A 22,798-nucleotide genomic window follows, 5' to 3' on the forward strand; every position below is an offset into this window, starting at 1 on the left:
GTTGAGCTATGAATGAAATCTAGCCAGCTTTAAGTTAAATCTACATAAATTCTACGATTACTTAACTTAGATTTGAGGCGAACAATTTATGCGCCTTATGCAAGTGGTAAGATTTTTAAGCAACGGTTTTCGTGCCTCACCGTAATTAGCCTAAGCACACAAAATGATTTCGTGTATGCCGCTGGCAGTTCGCCAATCAAATTGAGCATAAATCTAAACAAAATTCTAGGCTCACTTGGCGGGCTGGCACTTTTTGGGCTACTTGAGCCAGAGAGGGGAGCGGGGGACCGGGCGTTCGGTCTAGGTATGAGTTTAATTAAACCTGAGCCGCGCGAAATTTAAGCGTTTAATTGAAAAACTTTAAACGGCATTTGTCCCCGAGAGAATATAAACGACACTTTTTAGTTGAGTGCCGGCTGCTAGGTGGTAGCTGGTAGATGGTAGATGGTAGCTGGTAGATGCCAGGTATTGGGTATAGGGTGTTGGCTGTTGGTTGCTGGCGCTTGGTAAAAGGCATTCCACTGGCATCTAATAATGCCACAAGCGGCAACTTTGACGCAAAGTCAAACGAGAATTTTTGAGCGACAGTTTTTGGTTGCTGGCTGGAAAATAAATTTGCGACACTGAGCAAAGTTATCAAGAGCCAACAATATGGCTCCCAGGCAGGCAGGCAGGCAGGCAGGCAGGCAGGCAGGCCAGGCAACAGAGCTGGTGAATGGGCGGAGGGATGGACGGACGGATGGGTTTGTCAGGCAGGCAGCGAAAATTATGGCACTTGATAGTTGGCAGACAGTGGAGGTGCAGCATTAAAATCACTCATACGCACCGTGAGCTGGGAAAAGCGACTAACATCAGTTCTTGTTGGCAGTTGCTCTGGGAGCAGCATTAATTGACACGTGATAATTTAATTAACGTGGCTTCCAACGTGGCCAGAGCCGGGCTAAGCGTCATCATCGCCATCGCCAACACCATCGATGGCAGCAGCAGCAGCAGCAGCAGCAGCGGAGCCAGTGCCAGTGCCAAAGCAAAAGCTAAAGAAACATCGCTGGCATTTTTCTCTGTTTTTTTTTTCCCAGTGAGTCTGCTAATTGGGTCAGCTTTGTGGGCTTGGACAGGGCATGGCCAGCATTGTTTGCGCCATGCCATTGGCCACAGGCGCTACCCATTGGCAGCGCTCTGCCATGCCACTGCTACGCAGTTCTGTTGAGTGTCTTTTAATTACAGTGTGCGGCGCTTGTTGGCAAAAGGGATTTTCTTGTTGTTTGCCGATGACGCACCGTCACAGTTTTCCACTTCGCTACGTTTCAGAGCGGCAATGTATGCAGAGATAATTGACATCAGCTCAACGCTGAACAGCGCGTTTTGAGACCCTCAGCCTCGGTTGCCCCACACTCACCGCATTTATCATAAACTACATGTGCCTCGAATCAACTTCAAGTTGGCCCTCAAACTTCAGGCCGTTGTTGTTGCCAACCAGCTCGGCAGCTGGGCCCAGCACATTCTGTTAGTGCTATGAACTAACTGACGTTAGCAACGCTGGCCATACGCTGTAAATAGTATAGGTATTACTTACACATGATTTCCAGTTATTTACATTATATTCGGCGCATAACAAGACACAATTATTTTATGCAAATTCTTTGAGGAAATTTAAGGTTTGTAAGAAGTTGAGTGTAACTTAACGCTGAACTATCAGAATATAGTATTTTGCTATTGTCATATAAAGGTACATTTTGATGGATTGGTTAAGAGAAGAGACAATTTCTTAAAAATTAAGACAAAGTTTGAAAAGTCAAGTCAATAGAAGCTAAAGAGGAGACAGTTTAGATAGGTGAGAGAGCAGTGACTTGTTAATAAGAGGGGATAATGAGAAGTACTCCTACTACTAAGATAGATAAAATAAGCATAGAAAAAGCATTGATTAGCTTTATTAAAATAGCTTAAAATCCATTTGCCAACAATAACTAGAGCAGTTAGGTACACAAAGTAATTTTCTGCTAGGGTTTCATCTGCAAAAATAAAATCTCTCTTCGATACCAATAAAATGCAAATGAAGATACTAATATAGAGTAGAAAGAGTAATGCATAAGCATAAATATTCTCCATAAAAATTTAATATATTTTAAATCTGTAATTAACTGGAACCTTAAAGTACATAGAGTACTACGTTGCTAGGGTTACGTCCGTAAAATTCAAATCTGAAACTGCTTTTACGGTAGAAGGTTTGACTTTGAGGAGAAATCATATGACTTTGCCAAGAACATCTATTAAGCTTAAGTGTTTAGGGCTATCATTTCAGTCTAATTAAATGCCCTTTGACACGCCTAATTCTTGTCTGAATGGAACTTCAGTAAGTATCAAAAAGGAAATGTTTTGCCTTTGACCTTAATTTTCGGAACAGCATCTCAAGCAAAATCTCTTTAAGAATGATTTTAAATACTTTAAGAGTCTCAAAGAGGGTCAACAGCATAATCAAAGTGCGCAAGCTTTTCAGTTTCAGCTAATGCAGTGAAAATTGCATAAGTAGAGCGATGCTAAAAGTGACACGATTTATAATTCAATTTGGGTCTTGCTTGGTTTAAATTATCTGAACGTATATATAAATTTTTATACGTATATAAGTAAATACGTGGAACTAATTCTCATTCGCAAAAATTTAAATTTCTATTTCTGAAATAATTAAATTAATTAAAAACTCGCAATTTATTTAAATCAAGTTGTAGTTTATTTAATTAAATTCAATGGAAACCTGAGAGTTTTTATCAACGCTACAGCTGTCATAACATTAATTAAGTTTATTTGTGCTTAAATTTAAATGAGCAAATGTAAATTTGCTCCAGTGCTTCGCATTTGTCGTTGTTGTTATGCGCTTTGGATGGCTCCATTTAGTTGGAATTTCAGTTGATGGGATTTTCTAGTTTAGATTTGTTGCTGTGCTTTAAACAGTGCTAGATTTCCCATCAGGCTAAACTTACTGGCTGGGAATTTGGTTGTTATTTCATTCACGCAGCCATAAAGGCTTTAAAAATAGCAGCATGCGCTGAAAGTTAAACTTGTGATATTAAACATAAAATCATGTATTTTTTTTACATGGCTGTTTTCTTAATGATCAACCAACATTTTCTATTGAGTAATGAAACGCCCTGATTAGAGGGCGGTAGCTCGTTATCTGTTGTGCGATATACTTTAATAACGCCTCACTTTTAATAACCTTAAGCTATATTTATGCGATTAAGCGTATAAACTTTGTCAACCAGCAGTGACGCGCTAAAGTATACTATGAATATTGACCTACTTTAACAGTGGGACAAGATTGAGCAAATGCTCGACAAATAATTAACATATTTAATATAAATAATGTTTATATGTGCTATATGTTTTAAATTAAAAAAAAAATTCTATTATTATATACTATTATTATAAATTATTTTTGCAAAATGAATATATATTAAAAAAATATATATAGTAATATTATACAGTTTATATTGTCAGCTAAAAAAAAAAAAAATAAAAAAATAAAAAAAAATAAAAAAATAAATAAATTATAATTTGGTTAAAACATTTTATTTGATTAAAATTAAATACAAAACCAATTAAAAATGTTTTAAAATAAAATAAATATGATTAAATAATAATTTAATATATTCATTTTGTTCAAACAACAGTTGTCAGGATCAAAAGCCAAATCGATCTCTTCCCATTGCAGTTCATATATGTATGTATATGAACATTTTAATCTACTCTACAGAACTTTATATTTTGCCTAGTAAGTTTCGATCACTGATTGCAAAACGTTTGATCTATTATGCTCTGCTCGTGAAATGAACCGGAAAATCATATTCAATTGGTCTCGCTCTGAACAATATTCTTCTTCTTCATATTCTTCTATTGAGCATCTTGATTTGAACTATTCGTGTGGCGCTCTTTAAACGAACATTGTTCAGTGATCGATGCGATCGACGTTCATCAATGAGTGCGAGTCTATTCTTTGGTCTTCTCATTCACATACACATGCACACACACAAGTCACATGAGTTATTGATATGTATAACGAACACAATTCTCGTATACCAATACATACAGAAAAGTTTCTGCTTGATCTCGAACGAACTCGTTGAAGAACCGACCGCCAGGTGTTCTTCGGTAGCTCTCTGAGTTTTCTCTGAGTGCCACATATTTACTATCGAGAAACTAATTATTTGCCAGCTAGAGTTTTCATACATTAAACTCTAAAAAGTTTTATTACGTTTTGGTATACTCTAGAATAAATACTCAATACATTAAAAACAATCAGTTATCATTCAGCTGAAGCTCATATTTTATTTGAGTAAATATATGCTTAAAATTGCATTACATTTGAATTGCCATTGACCCAAGTATATTTTCTACTCTGACACTCTTTACAGCTTCCTTGCTTACACTTTAATTGCTTTAAAAATTCAGCTCTTCTGTCCCACAGTGCTGCAGCTAGCCAAATGGGCTGAGGCGAAGTTAAGTGCCGCTTGAGCCATTTTAAATATAGACACTCAGTGACGCTCGCATAAAAATTCTCATACGCATCATTGCCAACAAGCTCAGCTGCTCATGTTTCGTTCGTTCTTCGTCCCCATCTGCTCGGCGCTCGTTGGCATTGTCAGCCGACAATGCGGCCAGCTAGTGAAAGCTTGGAAAAGTGGGGGAAAACTGGGAGAGTAGTGGCGGAAAAGTGGGGAGAAAAGCGAAGCGTAGCTGTTGCAATGCAAATATTAATAGCGCAAATTTTCTGTCGCACAACAGAAATATTGCGGATACATGGCATGCATGTGTGTATGTATACATGTGTGCATGTATGCATGTATGCATGTATGCATGTTCGGCCGTGTCCGTGTATGCATGTCCATTCATAGCATACATACATATAAGCAAATACGGGCGTGTGTCATTCGAAGCTGATAGAGATGAGAAGAGCTTGACACGTCCAGATTACGGAATGATATAAAGTCACAGGAGAATACATTCACACAAATATGTGTAGACATATATACATATGCATATATACGAATCAGGTTTGATTAAAATGAATTTACATTTATTTTTCACTTGAAAGTGAATTTTTCCCCTAAAATTAATTTATGAAAATTTAATTCGACTTTAACCTTTGTTGTTATATTTAACTTTTATTTACAATAAATATATTCCAAGAAATATATAATTTGCTGTAATATTTCAAGCGAATTATGCTCAACCCAAAATACAAATTTTCTTTTTCATTGGAAACCGAAATCAATCGGAAGTATATTTGTCTTTAAATCATATTTATCTTGCGATATTTCATTTGAAATTGAAAATAATATTGGCATACATACATATGTATATGACGAGTGAAGGCTTATATAAAAAAACAAATATATTATTTTGGCAATTGTGAATAAAGCCACTAATAATTTTCAATGTTGATATCAATATTCACTTTTATAGCATTACTAAAATTCCCCAGCAAACACGAAACTTCAGCTGTCCATAATTAAATTTTCAGAAACAGCATATCCCCATTTAGGGATAGTTGATTGCATATTGAGTGTATCTCCTGCTTTTCAAAAACAAATCAATTCCGAAAACTGATTTAATTTGAGAATATGAGCATATTCTGTGCAACATTTATAAAACATTTCCGTGCAACTCGACACGAGTGCATTTCTATCTTTTCTCTCTTTGTGTGTGTAAAGCGAAAATCATCAGCTTGCAAGGGAAAATTGTTGTTGTTGTTTTTTTTTTTCATATACATTTTTTGCTTACTGAATTAATTTAATATAGTTATACAACTTGTTTACACTTGCAATACTCAGTGTTTGCGTTCTTAATTTGAGCACAATAATTTATTCCTCATTTATTTTTTAATTTTAATATGCACATTTTTGTATTAAAGGCTTGTTAATATTTTCAGGCCTTTGTTTTTTGTGCTTAACAGATAATTAATTAACCAGTTTGAATAGTCCATTTATAATTTGCAGACGATGTAGGGTATATATGTTTAAATAGTGTGATTTTGAGTATAGAGATAATTTAATGTGTGTAGAGTACTGAGAAACAGAGAGCGAAAGAGATAAAGAGAGAGAGAGAGAAGGAGAGATATAGACAGGTGAGCTGAGAAGGAGAGAAGTAGAGAAAAAATTATGAGTGAGGCGTAGGAAAAGATGGAAAAACAACAAAACAACGAGAAGAAAAATATATATATATATTGAGAGAGAGAGAGAGAGAGAGAAAGGGTTTCCACCTTTTTGGAAGGAGTGAGGCGTAGGATAATATGGAAAAACAACAAAACAACGAGAATAGGATACAGCAAGAAAACCCGATAGAAAGAGTGAGAGCGAGAGAAAGACAGAAAGAGAGAGAGAGAGAGAGAGAGAGTACAATAAGCAAAGAATGTTAAGGTACACAACGATTTTTCAACTTAACTTTATTGGAAATGGTTTAAGTGAAACGAAATTAACAAAACTGGGGATTAGGTATGTTTAATTCGATATTTAACAACATAAAAATGTTTTCTTCAATTTTTTGCAATCAAAAACAAAAAAGTTAGACTGAAATATGTAATCCGATACATGAGGTGTGTAAGTTTTATTGAAGCATTAACAGCAAAGAAGTGCAATCCAATTATGCTAAAAGCAGACAAGTTGCCAAAATATGGCAAACTAACAAATACAAAGAGATTCCGTTCCTCAAGCTTAAGTTTTTAGTTTTTGTTTACCATGAATATAGATAATCATAGATAATCTTGAACAAGAGCGAAATAGCAATGCAGAGGGCGATAAATATTTTCCTATTTAATATAATATCAAAGAAATTGCAAGCATTACTCTAACAAATTAAAATCTTACAGAGGTGGAAATCTAATCTTATTCACAGGATTTTAAAATAGTTTGGCTCACATGCTCAGAGCAGTGGCATAAGCAGCCTTATCGCTTTTACTTAATTAACTTTTGCCGAAAGTCAGAGAATGAGCCATGGCATGCAGGCCGAAGCATGCAACTGACCTATAGTAGAAGTCCAGCAGCAATTGCCTCTGAATGGTGGGGGCGGGGTCAGCCAATGGTGGCATAAGGTTTAATTAATGCCAGCATATGGTAACGAAGTGCCACAGTCTAGAAAAATGAGCAGCTCCATTAAAATTTAATTAAATCCGTTGCCAACTTGGTCGCATATGCAGCTAATGCCAAAGACATGTGCTGCACCCGCTTGAAAAATCGAAAAATAAATATATTTAAAATTGCAATAATCTGCGAGTACTAACAATTAGAAACAATTAAAGCGCTTGCTAATAATAGCCATGATACGCTAATACAGCTCAATGCAGTCTAGTGGAAAATGCTGATTAATTGCGAATAACCGGCTGAGTTGGAGCTCTGGCTGCTTGATTAAATTTTAGCTGCATGTGGTAATTATGACACCTCAACACACTTGACACACACACACACACACACACATAGAGGGAGCAATAAGCCAATGCAATTGGATGAGTTGTCATTAAGCAGACGAGTTGAAGGCAACGTTTGAAATATTGCACAATCAGCGCATTAAATAATTAAGTGCTTAATTAAATGGAGACCAGGAGGAGAATGGCCAACAACAGAAGCTGACTGTGTAGGGCAATATAATATCCTGATTGTATACCAGTCTATCTCTTTCTCTCCCTTTCTCTCTCTGTCTCTCTGTCTCGCTCTGTGTGTCTGTCTGCCTGGCTGAGCTTCGACTAATTTTTGTATTGTATTTCGTGTGCTAATGGCGCATACAAATGCGAATAGTTAGTGGCATGAGATGAGCAGGAACAGGACATTATCTGTTGGTCATCTAGTGAAAATGGAAATGGAAAGGCAAAGGGAAGTAGCATGCCCCGAGCATGGCACCACGGCATGCACATCACGTGCGGCCTCAAATTTGTAATGAAAATTAAATAAGAGCCGAATAAATGGAGTAAATGGCGGCATTAGCTGCGCCAGTTTGTTGGCCAGCCTGTTGCATGCCTCATGCGCGATACGCCCATTAACTTGTATGGCGATTAGCCGACCACACCCCCCACCCCCCCAGGCGATTATTGATGTTCAACGGGGAATATTAGTTGCCGAGATATGGAGATACTACCGGCGCCCGCAAAGTCAGCTAATGACTGTAATTAATTATAAGCGCCACAAGCTGAGCGCCTCATCAGATGCAGCCAAGACAGGAATGGTTTATGAGTCTGAAGCATACACATTTATTCGAACTATTTTTGTAGGACATTTTGTTTGGAATTTGGAAAATATGCAGTAGAAGATAGATTCAAAGATAGCATAGATTAAATTTACACAATACAATGGGGCAGCAGGTGAAGGACTAAAGCTTAAATATTGACTCGAGGCTAATGGGACACTCGCTCGCCGAGTCGTTTGGCTTATTACGGGACTTTTTGCCACGCGGCTTTTTGGCTTTCGGTGGGGTGACGCGACTCGTAGATCCTCTTAGGCGAGGTACACTGTCCATGATGTAGACGTCCTGCGCCTGCTTGAGTGCTGCGTGCAGTTCCCTCTGACTGCTGTGGCGTATTGGGGGATTGTTCGGGTTCTCGTAGATGATGAGCTCAATGGGTATGCCAGGCCGGAGCTGGGGAGTTGCCTCGCCGTGGCTCATGCTCATGAAGCTCTTCACCTCCGAGTCACGCAGCAGCAGGTAGTTGTCCTCGTTTGGCAGAAATTCGCTGGGATTCTGTGATTGAGTGTAGTCGCGCACCACACGAATAACACTGCGCGAGTTCAAATAGTAGCGATCATAGATGGTCAGGGTGTAGTAGAGTTTGCGTGTCGTTTTGGGTGCCACCAGCCAAAAGACGTAGATGCCGGCCTTCCTGGCATTTATCGACACCAGCTGGGCCTCCAGGAGCTTGTCCTTGAGCTGGGCATACCAGGTGGTGCGGCAGACGATCAGCATTATGGGCAGAAAGTGGTCGAACCGATGGTGATCGTTGATGAGCGCCGAGTTCGGATTGCACAGGTAGGTGAGGCCCGGACGCGTCCTAATTTTCCCCTTCTTTCCGCCGTACATCAGTGTGGCGAAGCAGTTATTGACACCAAACTCGGTGAAATTATTGGGATCGAAACACATTATCAGGGGCTTGTGCTCATAGATCTCCGAGTTGGTGCTGCCAATGGCGTTCACGTGCTTGTGGAGCATGTGCATCATCAGATTCGATGGGAATATAATCTCACGGCATTTGCTCACTGGACAGTTGCCTGGCACGCGGGATAAATGGCGCACGGCTGTGCGGTACTCGGAGTCTTTGCTCTCATTATATTTGGTTTCTTGCAATTTCTCTTCCAATTTTTTCTCAATTTCCTGCTGCATCTGTCTATATGAAATCCTGTCTTTATTCATGTTGACGGCTTCAGTTGAATTTAATTAGCATATCTTAAAAATAAATCTTAGCATATGAAATATTTTTGAAGAACTAACGAGAGTTCCTATCAAACTGAAGCACGTCACATGGCCGGCTTGACGGACTTGGCAAAGATTGCTTCAGACGAATCCCTTTTCTCTCAAAGTTCTGTTTCTGTAGAATAATTATTTTTTTTTTTTTTACAGAATTTCATTGCCAACTGTTGACCTCGAGCCAGAGTCGAAGGCCTCTGTTTTAGTGATTCAGTTTCGGGAGCTTTATCATTGTGTTGTTGTGTGTGTGGCTTGTTTATTCTTCTCATTTGGAGTTTTCTTTTGAACAGTCGGCGTCAAGTTTGGGCAAAGAATGAAATGAAAATTGGATTGGACTGCGAGTACAAAGAGCAAAAATGGTTGGCATTCAAAACCATTTAGAGAGGTGCGCGGGTAATTTAAAAACTTTGTGCATTGCCGCCAAACGGACAGCAGCCAGAGCAGAGCAGAGCTGAGCACTTCAATTTAAACTTTTGGCTGCTGGCAAGTTGCTTTTCTGGCCCAGAGACTGAGAAAGATGTTGCATAAAATTAGACTAGAGTATGACAGCAGGATGTTGCTGTTTTTGTTAGGCTTGGCTTGGCTTCGCTTGGCTTAGAGCATCTAATTTTTGCCTGGGTCGCGCTCTCTATCAAAAAAGGGTCGCGTCCGCCTTTAATTAATGAGAGTAAATTAATTGCTTCACTAATCGCCTTTGATTAGCCAACTATACGATATTAGAGAAGGGAAATGTATACATAATTATGTTTATAAAAATGTGTCTACATATATGTATGTGTATGTGTGTGATTGAAACTACATAATATTGGTTTGCATTACGGTATTCGCATTACTTCTTCGGTCGGCCAATGTGCATGATCCGTGTCCCACTTGGCCAGAAAATGTCGGAATTTGATGTGGGTGCGTAGCACCTATATCTCAATTTGACCACAAAAGCTAGCACTCTAATGCCATGAGCTGCAAAAAGGTCGACTCAGTCGGCTCTTCCCTTTTCAAATTAGCTTCAATTCGCTTAGCTCCAAACTTTGCAACAGAATTCAATTCACAAAAAAATTTCACAAACACTCACACACAAATTACGCCAGTGTCAATAGTTCCTTCACATTTTTTTTTTTTTTTTTTTTTTTTTTTTTTTTGATTTGGCTTTAGCCCCGAACTTTATCAAGACTTTGAAGTGAGTTGAATAGGTGCGTGTCTAATTTGGGACGGCTCTCTTAAGCTTTGACAGCTTCGACTCGCAGGCCGTAAAATTGAGAATCGCCCACTTTTGGGCTGGAAAAAACTTTAATGCGAATGCAAAGGGAAACATGAGTATGCATGCCAAAAAAAAAGGAAAGTAAAAAATAAAATGACATGCCATTGCCGAAAGGGCAATTTAAGACAAGTCAAGTATGCTCGAATAGCAGGTGAAGTATGCAAAGAATTTTATTCTGCTGACAATTTTGCATATTGATGGCGAATAGTACTTGAGGCAAATATAAAATGCATGGAGAGTTTGTCTCTATTTTTTTTTTTTTTTTTTTTTTTTTTTTTTCAAATAGGCAAAAAATTTTTTGTGGAAATGCATGAGGAAATTCAATTTAATTTACGCAATTGGAATATTAAAGTATTATCATATTAAAATATTATCGTATGATTTATTTAAATTTTTTTTATGGAATTACATAAGGACATGTAATTTAATATTTGTAAATATAAGCAATTAAATTATTTTCATATTAATATTGGTGTAGACATTAATAATGTTTTTTTTATGGAAATGCATGAGGAAAATAATTTTGTCATATATAAGCAATTGGAATATTATTAAATTAAAATCATATTAATATTGGACTAAACGTTGTTAATGTTTTTTTATGGAAATAAATGAAGAAATTGAATTGAATTTTGTTAAATATAAGCAGCTGGAATATTATTAATTTTATTAATTTTATCATTTTAATAATGAACTAGACATTGCTAATATTTTTTATTGCAAATCAAAAATAATTAAAATTTTTTAAAATTAATGTAGTTAAAATATTATTAAATCATTATAATATTTATATTGGACTATATACTGTTAATATTTTTTATGGGAATGCATGATTTATTATCATATTAATATTGGACTAGTATTGATAATTTTGAATTTTTTTTGGAATTGCATGTAGAGAATCAATTTAATTTAACGTAAATATAAGTAATTAGAATATTATTAAATCATTATCATATTAATATTATGTTTGGTAATATTTTTTATGGAAAAAAATGAAGAAATTCAATTGAATTTTTGTAAATATTATTAATTGATTATAATATTAAATAAATATTAAATATAAGTTGGAATATTATTAAATTATTATTTAGATTGTTATCATATTAATATTGGATGATCTAACGATTTATCAGTTTATTGATTCAATAAAAACGATGCCTTTTTTATTTATATAACCAATCATTTAAGCATCATTCACCCGATTAATAATTATTCCTCATATTCATGCACTCGATACACGCCCGACGCGAACATTAATCAAAAATGTTCTGAATGACATTGAAGCTCTTCCCTGTGACGTCCGGACAATGGGTTCAATCAGCGAATATATTGATTGACATATCAAATTTTTGGGAATCTAATAACGTGTGTGACACTCACTGAGGATGAGCAGAGCGAGTGCACATTTATAGAGTGGAGCGTATTTTGCCACAGTTAAGAGTGTAATGCGGACTGGATGCACAATTACCCAAACGAGAATCATCGAGTTATGCGCTAAATTTCGTCGACATTATGTGAACTGTAGTTTCTCATTTGCATGTGAACTCAAACACGAATACGAACACAAACACAAATACACACACACACACACAAATTCAAGCACAACTGCTAATACAAATACACAAATACAGATACACAGTTCGTACAAGGACAAACAAATACATACACATACACACACACACACACACACAGACAGAGAGACTCCACTTAATTTGTTAATAGATGCGGCTATACGAACTAAAGTTGTTTGGCATACAAACCGGGCGCATGTCGGTTGCCAATTTGAAGTTGATTTTGAAAACCCACTTAGGGGCACAACATCAATGGCGCAATGGTTTGTAAAATTCGTTGAATGGATGCAAATGAGCTGCGATAGGAGTGCTCGCTCATACACCAAAGGGCTCATAAAATGTAACAAAAACCCAATAGCGGACGATTCGATAATGATGTACCAGAGCAGTAGTACTCTGTGTTCAGTTTGCGTTCCGGCTTACCGCAAAATGCAAAACATGATGCTTATCTGCACTACTGGGGCAATGCGAGCACAAAAGGTGGCCCATCAATTTAGTCTGTATGCAAATACTGTTTCTATAGTGTGTGAGTTTGTATAGCTTCCATTTGATGTGAGCTTATATAATTAAGGAATTGTAATATTGGCCTACGAGCTTGTCTGACCAGGGGTTTGTGGCAGTGCATTCGGTCTATGGCAACAAAGGCCATTCAGAATAACAAACAATTGAATCAAATACAAATAAGGTTTACAAAATAATCAAATATCAATCGAATATGGGCAACATTACTATTGAATGAAATAAGGGAATCTGAGAGCTTCTCAAGGACATCTGACGTATGCCAATATATATATTTCATTACAGCTTTTTTTATACCCTGAACCCATTGAAAATGGGAAATCAGGGTATAATGGTTTTGTGAAAAAGTATGTAACGGGCAGAAGGAGGTGTGGCAGACCCCACAAAGTATATATATTCTTGATCAGCGCGATGAGCTGAGTCGATATAGCCCTGTCCGTCTGTCCGTCCGTCCGTCCGTATGAGTGCGTCGATCTCAGAAGTTATAAGAGCTAGAAAGCTGAAATTTGGCATGCATACTCGTGTGTACCATACGCAGTACGAGTTTGCTTTATTTTTTCGATAAATCATCCGATAACTTTTTTATCGAGAATAATCGAAAAATTGATTTTGTTTTTTTAGCCTAATTTGAACACTTTTAGACCTGGAGTCTTCAAATTTGCGTTGTATATAAAGTTAATGAATACAAAGATTTTGTAATTTAAAGATTTGGGATACCACGCCCCTTTTGCCCCCAATTTGCAAAAAACGCATTTCAAGTACTAGGGACTTGTGCTTTGGAATGTACACACATATTCACCATATAATTACGTTCTGAAAGTTTCATTAAGATCGTACGTCTACAAAAGAAACAAGTAAGAACGTTGCAGTCGGGCGATACCGATTGCAGAAGACTCATTCACAGCCCAAACGCTGTCAACCAGAGTATATAGTGCAATTTTCAAGTCTAGTGCGCAACAAAAAACAGGGCATGATCCCATTTAAAATGGGAAAATCATCGATAGCTATTGCTATGATCATTGCATAATTGCATTCAAATTACATGCATATGTATATAATTTATACAATTTTGACTTTTAATAATATACATGTATTTATATCCATATATTGGATACCGGCTTCAAGCTAGCAGCAGATCAGCGCGATTTTACTATACATGTGCACACACTCATCGTCTATTCTATGCGTACAGACAGAAGCGCGCCTTTTCTCACATTCTTAGAATTTCGATTGATTTCTGGACTTTCTAGCCGTTACTGTAGTTTTGTCTGATGACGCTCTCTTATTAAGCTATTCTATTTTAGCAGCTGAGTGCTCGAGCAAAGCAATGGCGCGGGTGCTAAGGGCGACGCAAGTAACGTTAGAGTAGGGAGGTTCGAACCTCTACTATGTTTTTTTTTTTTTTTTCATACATTTTTCGTTTTTTATAAAATAGATATTTTATTGGGAAGGTGCGAGCTTGACTGAATGGCACTTAATACTTTTCATTTTCTTAGTCGAATAATTTTATAAGTTTAAATTTGTTTCTTCTTAAATAGCCCTCAAATACATATATGCAAATACATACATATGTATATATGTAAGTCTGCACGCATAGCATCAAGCATTCCAGCCTTATACACGCGCTCATTTGTATGTGTGTATGTATGCACACATAAATGCGTACTCTAGCATATTCTAAGAATCTCGTTGCGATTGATTTGTCTTTGCATTGTTTTTGAATTTCCAGCCACCACTCTGGCTTTTCTTTGCTATGTGGCGTCATAACAATAATGTGATTTCGTTTTAACTTCTATTGATCGAAACGACGCGGTGGTGCTGTAGGCTGAAGCGCCGACGACCATTATTTTAGCTATTTTGACAAACATGCTGTTTGGGTTGGGTGCGAGTTCAAATCCCGCGGAAAACACTTTTTTGTAAATTGCAAATTTTTTGTTATTTTAGCTTATTTTAAATTTTTTTAAATTCATAAAAATGTTTCCTTTTGTATTATGAATATCTATTAAGCTTATTTATATGTACAAATGCATAAATAGATGGCTGACGCATATAAATGTCGCGATACGGGCACTGTAAATGCCGATTGCCACGCCCCTAGTGGCCGTCGACTCCTCAATTTTAGCCAGTTCTTAGAACGAGTAACCGGTTACCTAAATGCAAAATTTGAATTCTTACGCTCAAAAAATGTGAAAATTACAGGGTATTTTTCGATATGCCACGCCCCTAAAGAGGCTTAAAAATTATTTTTGGGGCATCGATAGAGGAGGCTACCAGTAACTTAACTATCCAAATTTGAAGCTTCTAGCTCTTAAATTGTAGGAGATATAAACTTTTGCGGTTTGCCACGCCCCCTATGGGCGGACATATATCTACCATAGCTCGTTGGACTTGGGTGATCAACCCGCGTATATATACCAAATTTCAGATCTCTAGCATCAATAGTGCCTAAAATATAGCAGAATTCGAAAAATCACTATATCTTCAGGTCCGATTTGCCACGCCCCTAAGGGACGTAGATATATAATTTTTTCACCCATCTTCATAGAATTAAAACATTAGCTTACGTGCAAAATTTCAGCATTCTAGGTTTATAACTTTAGGAGATACAGTTTTGTCCGATTTGCCACGCCCCTAATGGGCGGAGATATATCCGCCATAGCTTGTGATCTTGGGTGGTTGGCGCGGACCTACATACCAAATTTCAGCTTTCTAGCTCTTCAACAAACATGATTTCTGGTATATCGGAAAATGCATTTTCCGATTTGCCACGCCCCTAGTGGGCGGATCGGGAAAATTTTAACACTTTATAAATCGGAGATATACACGAGTATGTGTTCCAAATTTCAAGTCTCTAGCTTCAATAGCGCCGAAATAGATTGCGTTCATACGGACAGACGGACAGACGGACAGACGGACAGACGGACAGACGGACGGACAGCAAGACGGACATTGCACAAAACCAATATACTCATTTCACTTTCGTGAATGAGTCTAATTATTCAACAAATAAATTATCATAATATTGCCCACGCTGCAGCGCAGCCCAAGCGCAGTCACTGCTTACTGCGCAGTTAGCAGAGCGCGTTGTTATACGCGCGTCTGGATGCATGTGTACGTATGTGTGCATAGAAGAAGTGCAGAATGATTAGAAAATCAGCTTAGAGGGTTCAGGGTATCTCCTAGTTGAGCAGTCTCTTTCCTGTGACATAATCAATAAAAACAATCAGTTGCTGTTCAAGAATGATGTGTATATAGATATATTTAATTGCCATGCGAGAGGAAGATGAATCGACATTGTTGCATGCGCCACAGCTTTATCGGGGAGCTATATACTTTAGCCGTTAAGTACAGACACGTATCTGCGAAATGCTCTGGCCCAGATCCACTTGAAGGCCAACGTATGCACGCAAACGATGATAAATGATGACAGAGATGCTGTTAATGCAAAAGAGAATACCAAAACACAAAAAACACAAAAAAAAAAGAGGCCAACATTTCGACTGACCCATAAATACACCTTCGCTTAATACGCTATGTCTATATCTATGTTGTCGCCAGAGCCACATGATGGCCTCCAGGCGGAGCAGCCAGCAGCAGCCGAAATAAATTCAAGGCAGCCATCGGGCTGCCCCTGAGCATCATTAATATTCTCTTATGCACTAAGAAATTTATTTATTGATTTTATGACGCAAAAATGTGCGTGCGCTTTGATTTGGTTGCCTTTGATAAAATGGGGCGCGGTCGCTGGAAATTCAGCGCGCCTACGCGGCGTATACGTAATGTGCATAAAAAGCATTAACAAAGCGTTGTTAATATTTGCACATTCATACATTACACATGTACGTATATGTATATGTATAAATGCGCTTAATTGGCTAAATTATGTGCAGCCAAAAAATGTGCATGCAGCAGAATGAAAGCCAAAAAGGTTTGCAAAATAATACTACGAATTGTGAATGCCCTAAAGGAAGTTTGAATGGAAATATAAAATAAAATTAATATATAAAAAATTTGAGTTTAAAATATAATCTAATATTAAATAAATTTAATAACAAGTGTTTAGTTAAAATATATACATTTTTATTTTATTTTTTTAAATTTAATAATAATATATATATGTATATATACATATATTTTTTTAAATTTAATAATAATATAAAAAAAAAAAGCTTATGATACAAATTTATTTTTATACAAAGGTTAGCTATGCATTTTTAGCTGAAATATATATAGCTCTACTAGTTAAGGGTATTCTGTAGTTAAAATTTTTACAGCCAGCTGATGTGCCATGCTCTGTGGAGAACTGAGTAAACCTTGTGGCTTAAAATGCTGCCAATTGCAGTTGAGTTGTGGTGTTGGTGGTGCTGTGGTAGTGCGTAAATTGGGGGTATTTTCTCTCTCTCTTTTTTTTTTTTTTTGTTGAACTGGAACAGCGTTTAATTTAAAATGAAATACATCATGTTGGCCAATTATTTCAGCAATTTTGCAAATTAGTGGCCTGGACTATTGCTGTTGCCCAAAAAGCCGAAAAGCGACCAATTATCAAGGAAGCCACTGTCTCTATCCATCTCCTTGTTGTCTGCCTGTCTCTGTGTGTGTATGTGCGAGTGTGTGTGTGAGCAAATTTCCGTAGCATACTTTTTAGCAGCTGGCGCTAATTACGAATGGAAAAAGTAATTGCAAAAGTTGAAAGGGGCTAAGAAAGTCGAGCGGGCGGGAGGACGGGCTCGTGGTTGGTCGTGCCACAATGCAAGGCTAACAAGTGGCCATTGTCTATGTCTCAAGGGTCCTGGCAAACAATATGACAAGGGCCAAACGCATTAGCACAAAAACAATTGTTTAACTGACGAAGGAGTTAAATCAGAATGTGAATGAAACAACACACACACACACACACATAAAAAAAAGGGAAAAATAGAGAAAAGCAGTAAAAGGTGAACCGCATACAATGAAATTTTAATTAAGTCTGAGTCGGTTCGCTTTTGTGCTGATGCAGCCAAATGAAAATGCCACTGATTATATGTGTGTGTATCTCGCTCACTCGCACGCTCGCTCTCTCTCACTCTCTCGCTCTCCCTCTAAGCGTGTGTGTGCGACCGAGTGTATCTAAAATGTTGGCATACATGTATGTGTGTTTGTATGTGTGTGCATACATATTTTGTTTACACTTTGCTTTATGTACTTTTACTTTTGTATGTATGTGTGTGTGTGTGTGTGTGTGTTTGTGTTTTGTTGTGTTTTGTTCTGTTCTGAATGGCTGCACAAATACAAAACGTCTGCAACTTTGTGTGCGTATGTATGTCTGTGAGTGTGTGTGTGTGTGTGTCCCTCTGTGTGTCTGTGCATGTGTTTCGGTCTCTGTGCAACATAAATGCATTTGTGTAATTACACAACAAACACAATTGTATCTATATCATGTACTTTGTAGCATTTTAGCCTTGTTGCCGTTTAAAGCCTTTTTCCCTAATTGAAGTAAATGTGCTAGAAATACTCTTAAACTTATGGCAATAAGAAAATATCTTGAGCATTGTTTCCAATTTTGGCTCATTAGCCAATTTCGTACATTTGAACAACAATCCCAAATATTATTAGCATTTGCTGCAATTCGGCTTACTCAAAAGATTTTCCGGCCCCACAAAGCAGAAACAAAATGAAATTCGGCTGGAATTTTTGCATAAAACCGAACGAACTGTAATGTTGATTATGCGGGAATGCGATGCTGTTGGAAGCGAGAAAAGTCGGTTTGGTAAAGTTTGGAAAATTTCAATTTAGTTCAAATCACTTTTCACATTGAAGGAGAATTTATCTAAAAGGAATTAGACTCATCTCCAAAAACAAATTACATTTCAGGCCAGTGGGTCGAACATCTAAAGTTCTCTATGAAATTTCGGTGAATGATGTAAAGCTGAATTGAAATTGGCTCTTGAAATGCTTCAGCCTCAATTGAAAATGCTGTCGGCCTTCAAAAGGTCTTCCCGCGGCCGAGTGCGTCTGTTTTACTTCAATTAATTAAAAATGCAGCTCAATGCATGTTGAATGCGCTGAGAATTACCAGAGAGCCCAGAGCTCTGCTGACCCTGGCTGAGAAACTGTGTCGAGAAAGGCGAAAAGTAAAACGCGTTATTAATTTGACCTTTGTGCCCAGGGTGGCTCGGACAAGCCGTCGGATGAAGTTGTTCGTGGCTCTCGTTGCTCTTGTTGTGTTGTGCTGCGTGAAGTGAATAAAGCCCCTCAGCCGGCGGCACTCGAGTGGTAAGCCGGCGCGTTAAATGGCTCCAATTAATCAGCGCAGAGATTGCCACAGCATAACAAGATAAAATTGCGGCTTAAAGACAGTTAAATCGCCTTCCGACGGACTTACACTTACGCGTCCTGAAGGTCAAGGATCGGCCCGAAAAGGAACAGAAAAGTGACAGCAAAAACAAAAGGCGAGCGACGAAAGCAAAGAGCAACAGCAAGAGAATCTGAATGGCAACTGCTGTTTATTTTAATTTCGCAATTTGTTTGCTTAAAGTTAACAAATTTGCATAGGTCGCAGCATTTTCAGTTCTATTTTTTATAAAACTGAAATATTTTGTGATAAATGCACAAAAATGTCAATTGGCTCGTCTGCGAAATAGCAGTTGAATTTCATAAATAAATAAAAAGCAGGTCATGCCAAATGTGACCGAATCACACACACATACACACACACACACACAGAGAAAGAGAGAGCGAAACAGAGACAGTCGAAACACTAGCATAAACAGAAACACTCACACGCAAACAAGCCGAGAGACGATTTATTTCAATCAGGCTGGAAAATTGCGCATACGCCCCGTCAACCAGGGCCAACAACATCTGACAACTGAAATCATTATAGTAAAGGCAGCAAAATAGACGCTAAAGAATATATCGACATGCAGTTTGACAGTTTGACTATTTGACTTGAGCGAACTCGGATGCCAGCAGACGGCAGACAGCAGACATCGGCTAGTTGCTAGTCGAAGCTCAGTATTTCCGTAAATTTCGTATAACTTCCATGCGAAATGACGTTGCAAACGGGCTGCCAAACGAACAGTGAGCCAGGGGGCTGGCACTAAATAAACTCGCACAAGATGAAAATCGCAAACATGCTGCTGCTGCTGCTGCTGCTGTTGCTCGATTCCTTAGCCCCCAATGGTGGCCATAGCCGCTGGCAATGGCAAAACTTTTCCTCAATGTGTGAGCAAATAAAATATGTTTAGTGCACAGGCGCAAAACTGCAACTGCCAGCCTTGTTGACGTGTTGCATTGTCGTTTGTTTACACAGCCACACAGCGTCAAGAGCAGGCAGCAAAACTTTTCGACATGCTCCAAAAAATTGCACCACACTCGCAGTCGCACTCGCATTCGCCTCTGCCTTAAAGTCGAGCGAAAATTGCAAATAAATCTTAAATGATTTCCATACATTTGTTTTTTATTTATTCATTGTGCTTGGGAAATTCGCTATAAATAGGATTGCTCCTTAGAACTAATTCACGTATTCTCTATGCATTCATTCTCTCCGTCTGACTCATCAATCCACTTTATGATGGTGGCTTCTTGCATACCATGCATAATAAACAAAAAACAAGAGGAAAACGTTTCTGGCGCGACTCACGCGTTTCAAATAAAATGCTGCCAATAAAATGTCATAACGCGGCAGCGTGTATGTGCACAATTGTGAGACGTGTGTGTATGTGTGTGTCTGTATATGTTGCTGTGCTTTTGTTTATAGCTGTTGCGATCACGTGCTGGAAAGTTTGTCGGGCCGACAGTACCCAATCCCTTTATGCGGCTCACGCAGTTCGCTCCAACTGTAAAAATGTCTAAACAAAGCAAATAGAATCAGAGCCATGTAACAGCAATGGAAACGCCAATAAATGCACAAACCATATGTGTGTATATTTATTTAGAAATGTATATACATATATAATATATATGCATCTGCATGTCTGTACAGAAGACAATAAAAATAATCATGATTGCAAGTGCTTTAAGAATACCAAAAAAAAAAAAAAAAAAACATTAGCTATAGAGCTGAATGCATTTAAAGGTAATTTATACGTGCGATTTCTTTAATGGGGCCAATACGTGCATATACCAACTATATATGAGTGCAATATCAATAGATTGACAGTGGTAGATATTGAGGCAGTTGAATGGAGAATTTGACGTCACGTTTGCAACTGTTACGACACCTGTTTATCAATCAGCTTTGATATGCGTCAGAAGTGTCCTTATCACAGCTTAACTAGGAACAAAAGGTTTACCTTTCCCTAACCGAAGCTTCAATTTGCTACTAGAAATATTTGAAATATATATCATGATGGAAACTGAAATAAAAACAAAAAATCTTAAAAAAGAAAATAATAATAATAATAATAATAATAATAAAATATAAATAATATAAAATAAATAATAATAAATAAAAATAATAAAATAAAAAATAAAATAAAATAATTAATTAATAATAATATCAAAAATAATAAAAAATAATAATAATTTTGTTTCATTTTCATTTTTATTTTCAAAATAATTGTAAAAGAATTGGATTTATTTTGATTGGGTCCTTTAATTTTGAATATTTTTTGGAGTATAAAAAATTTGTTTTTATAGAAGAATGTTTTATTTTTTTTTATAAAAAGTTAGAATTTTTTCATTCCAGATAATTATATAAATATTTGCATACGGATTTTCTTTTGGTTTCTTATTTTTAATATTTTTTTCGTACAGAAAAATTTGAATTAATATTTATTTATATATATTTTTATTAATATATTTAATAAGTATATTTATAATAAGTATGTATTTATAATAAGTATGTTGTAGAATTTTATTTTGTTTTTGTTTTACTTTTTTTTTTATTTTTTTTATTTTCTTCTATAAATGTAATTATTTTTCTATAAGAATATCACAAATAACTATAGTACTATAATATAAATAATGTATGTACATAGTTAAATTTACAAATAAATTAAATTAAATTAATACCCTAAATGCATTACATACCTGCTGAGAAAATTATTATGCTCACCTGAAAGGGTGAAAATCCCATCAACTTTCATTGCGCATTTATTTACAATTGTTTTTTTGTGCTATTTTTGTATTTACGTTGCATTATTCAAATTCAGTTAGCTGGCAGGGCTTATGCAACTCATCGCAAGGGCAAATAATAATTTGTTAAATAAAATGGCTTGAAAACTCTGTGAGTTATTTCATTTATGCAATACAAACAATTTTTGTGCAGTTGATTTGATTGCATTAAAATAACTGGAAATATATGAAAATTGATTGCATTACATTTATTAAATAATCTTGTTTAATGAATCACAATTAAATGTTGCCCAACAATTTGCGAAATTCGTGTGCGCTGGACGTGAAGCGTCGAGCTGAGCGAGCTGAACGAGCTGGTCCTGGTCCTGGCTCTGGGACCAGTTAAATTTACAAAACACCGCACACAAATATAATTAAGCGACCAGCAAATAAGCAAACATTGGCAAACAATAGACAAATCGAGTGTGGGGGCGTGTCACGGGCGTGAGTGGATTTTCGGGCTGGCTGTGCAAATGCGCTAGGTGGACGTTGTTTGCCTCGCATTGCGTATACGCCATGTATTGCGTCAGAAAATAAAGCAGCGCTTGCAAATTGCAATGTTAAGTGCGTCAACATGGGCCACGAACATTATCCAATCCTCGCTCGCTCACTCGCTCACTTGCTTACTTCCGCCCTCAGCCCCAACAGCTTCGATTCACGCCCTGCCACACCGCCACGGTCGTGGCATAATGACACCAACAAATCGACGACAAATGTGCTGGCATACACACAACTGCTGGCTCTCCCCCCTCCCAGCCTTGGGGCCGACGAGCGAGCTGCAATAACAAATATTGGTCGCTGGCAAAGTGCTAGCGCATTTTCAATTGCATTGCATTGCGATATGGGGTTTTTGTTGATATCTATCATCAGATGATACTCGCAGCGGCTTTCGTATTATTTGTAGTTGAGCTATTTG

General features: G+C 37.2%; 1 protein-coding gene across 1 annotated transcript; it reads right to left on the reverse strand.

The window, feature by feature from the left end:
- Nucleotides 1-8,206: 8,206 nt before the first annotated feature.
- Nucleotides 8,207-9,511, reverse strand: LOC108612676 (uncharacterized). Its single transcript, XM_018005632.2, has one exon. The coding sequence runs from the start codon at nt 9,382-9,384 to the stop codon at nt 8,350-8,352; it is 1,035 nt and encodes a 344-aa protein (XP_017861121.1). The 5' UTR covers nt 9,385-9,511; the 3' UTR covers nt 8,207-8,349.
- Nucleotides 9,512-22,798: the final 13,287 nt, after the last annotated feature.

Source organism: Drosophila arizonae, chromosome 4 (genome assembly GCF_054131065.1).
Source record: "Drosophila arizonae isolate 15081-1271.41 chromosome 4, UAZ_ARI_1.0, whole genome shotgun sequence".
Taxonomy (NCBI): domain Eukaryota; kingdom Metazoa; phylum Arthropoda; class Insecta; order Diptera; family Drosophilidae; genus Drosophila; species Drosophila arizonae.

What these genes read in the sequence shown, in the direction of transcription:
- LOC108612676 (XM_018005632.2), bottom strand. Translation starts at nt 9,384, where the DNA reads ATGAATAAAGACAGGATTTCATATAGACAGATGCAGCAGGAAATTGAG.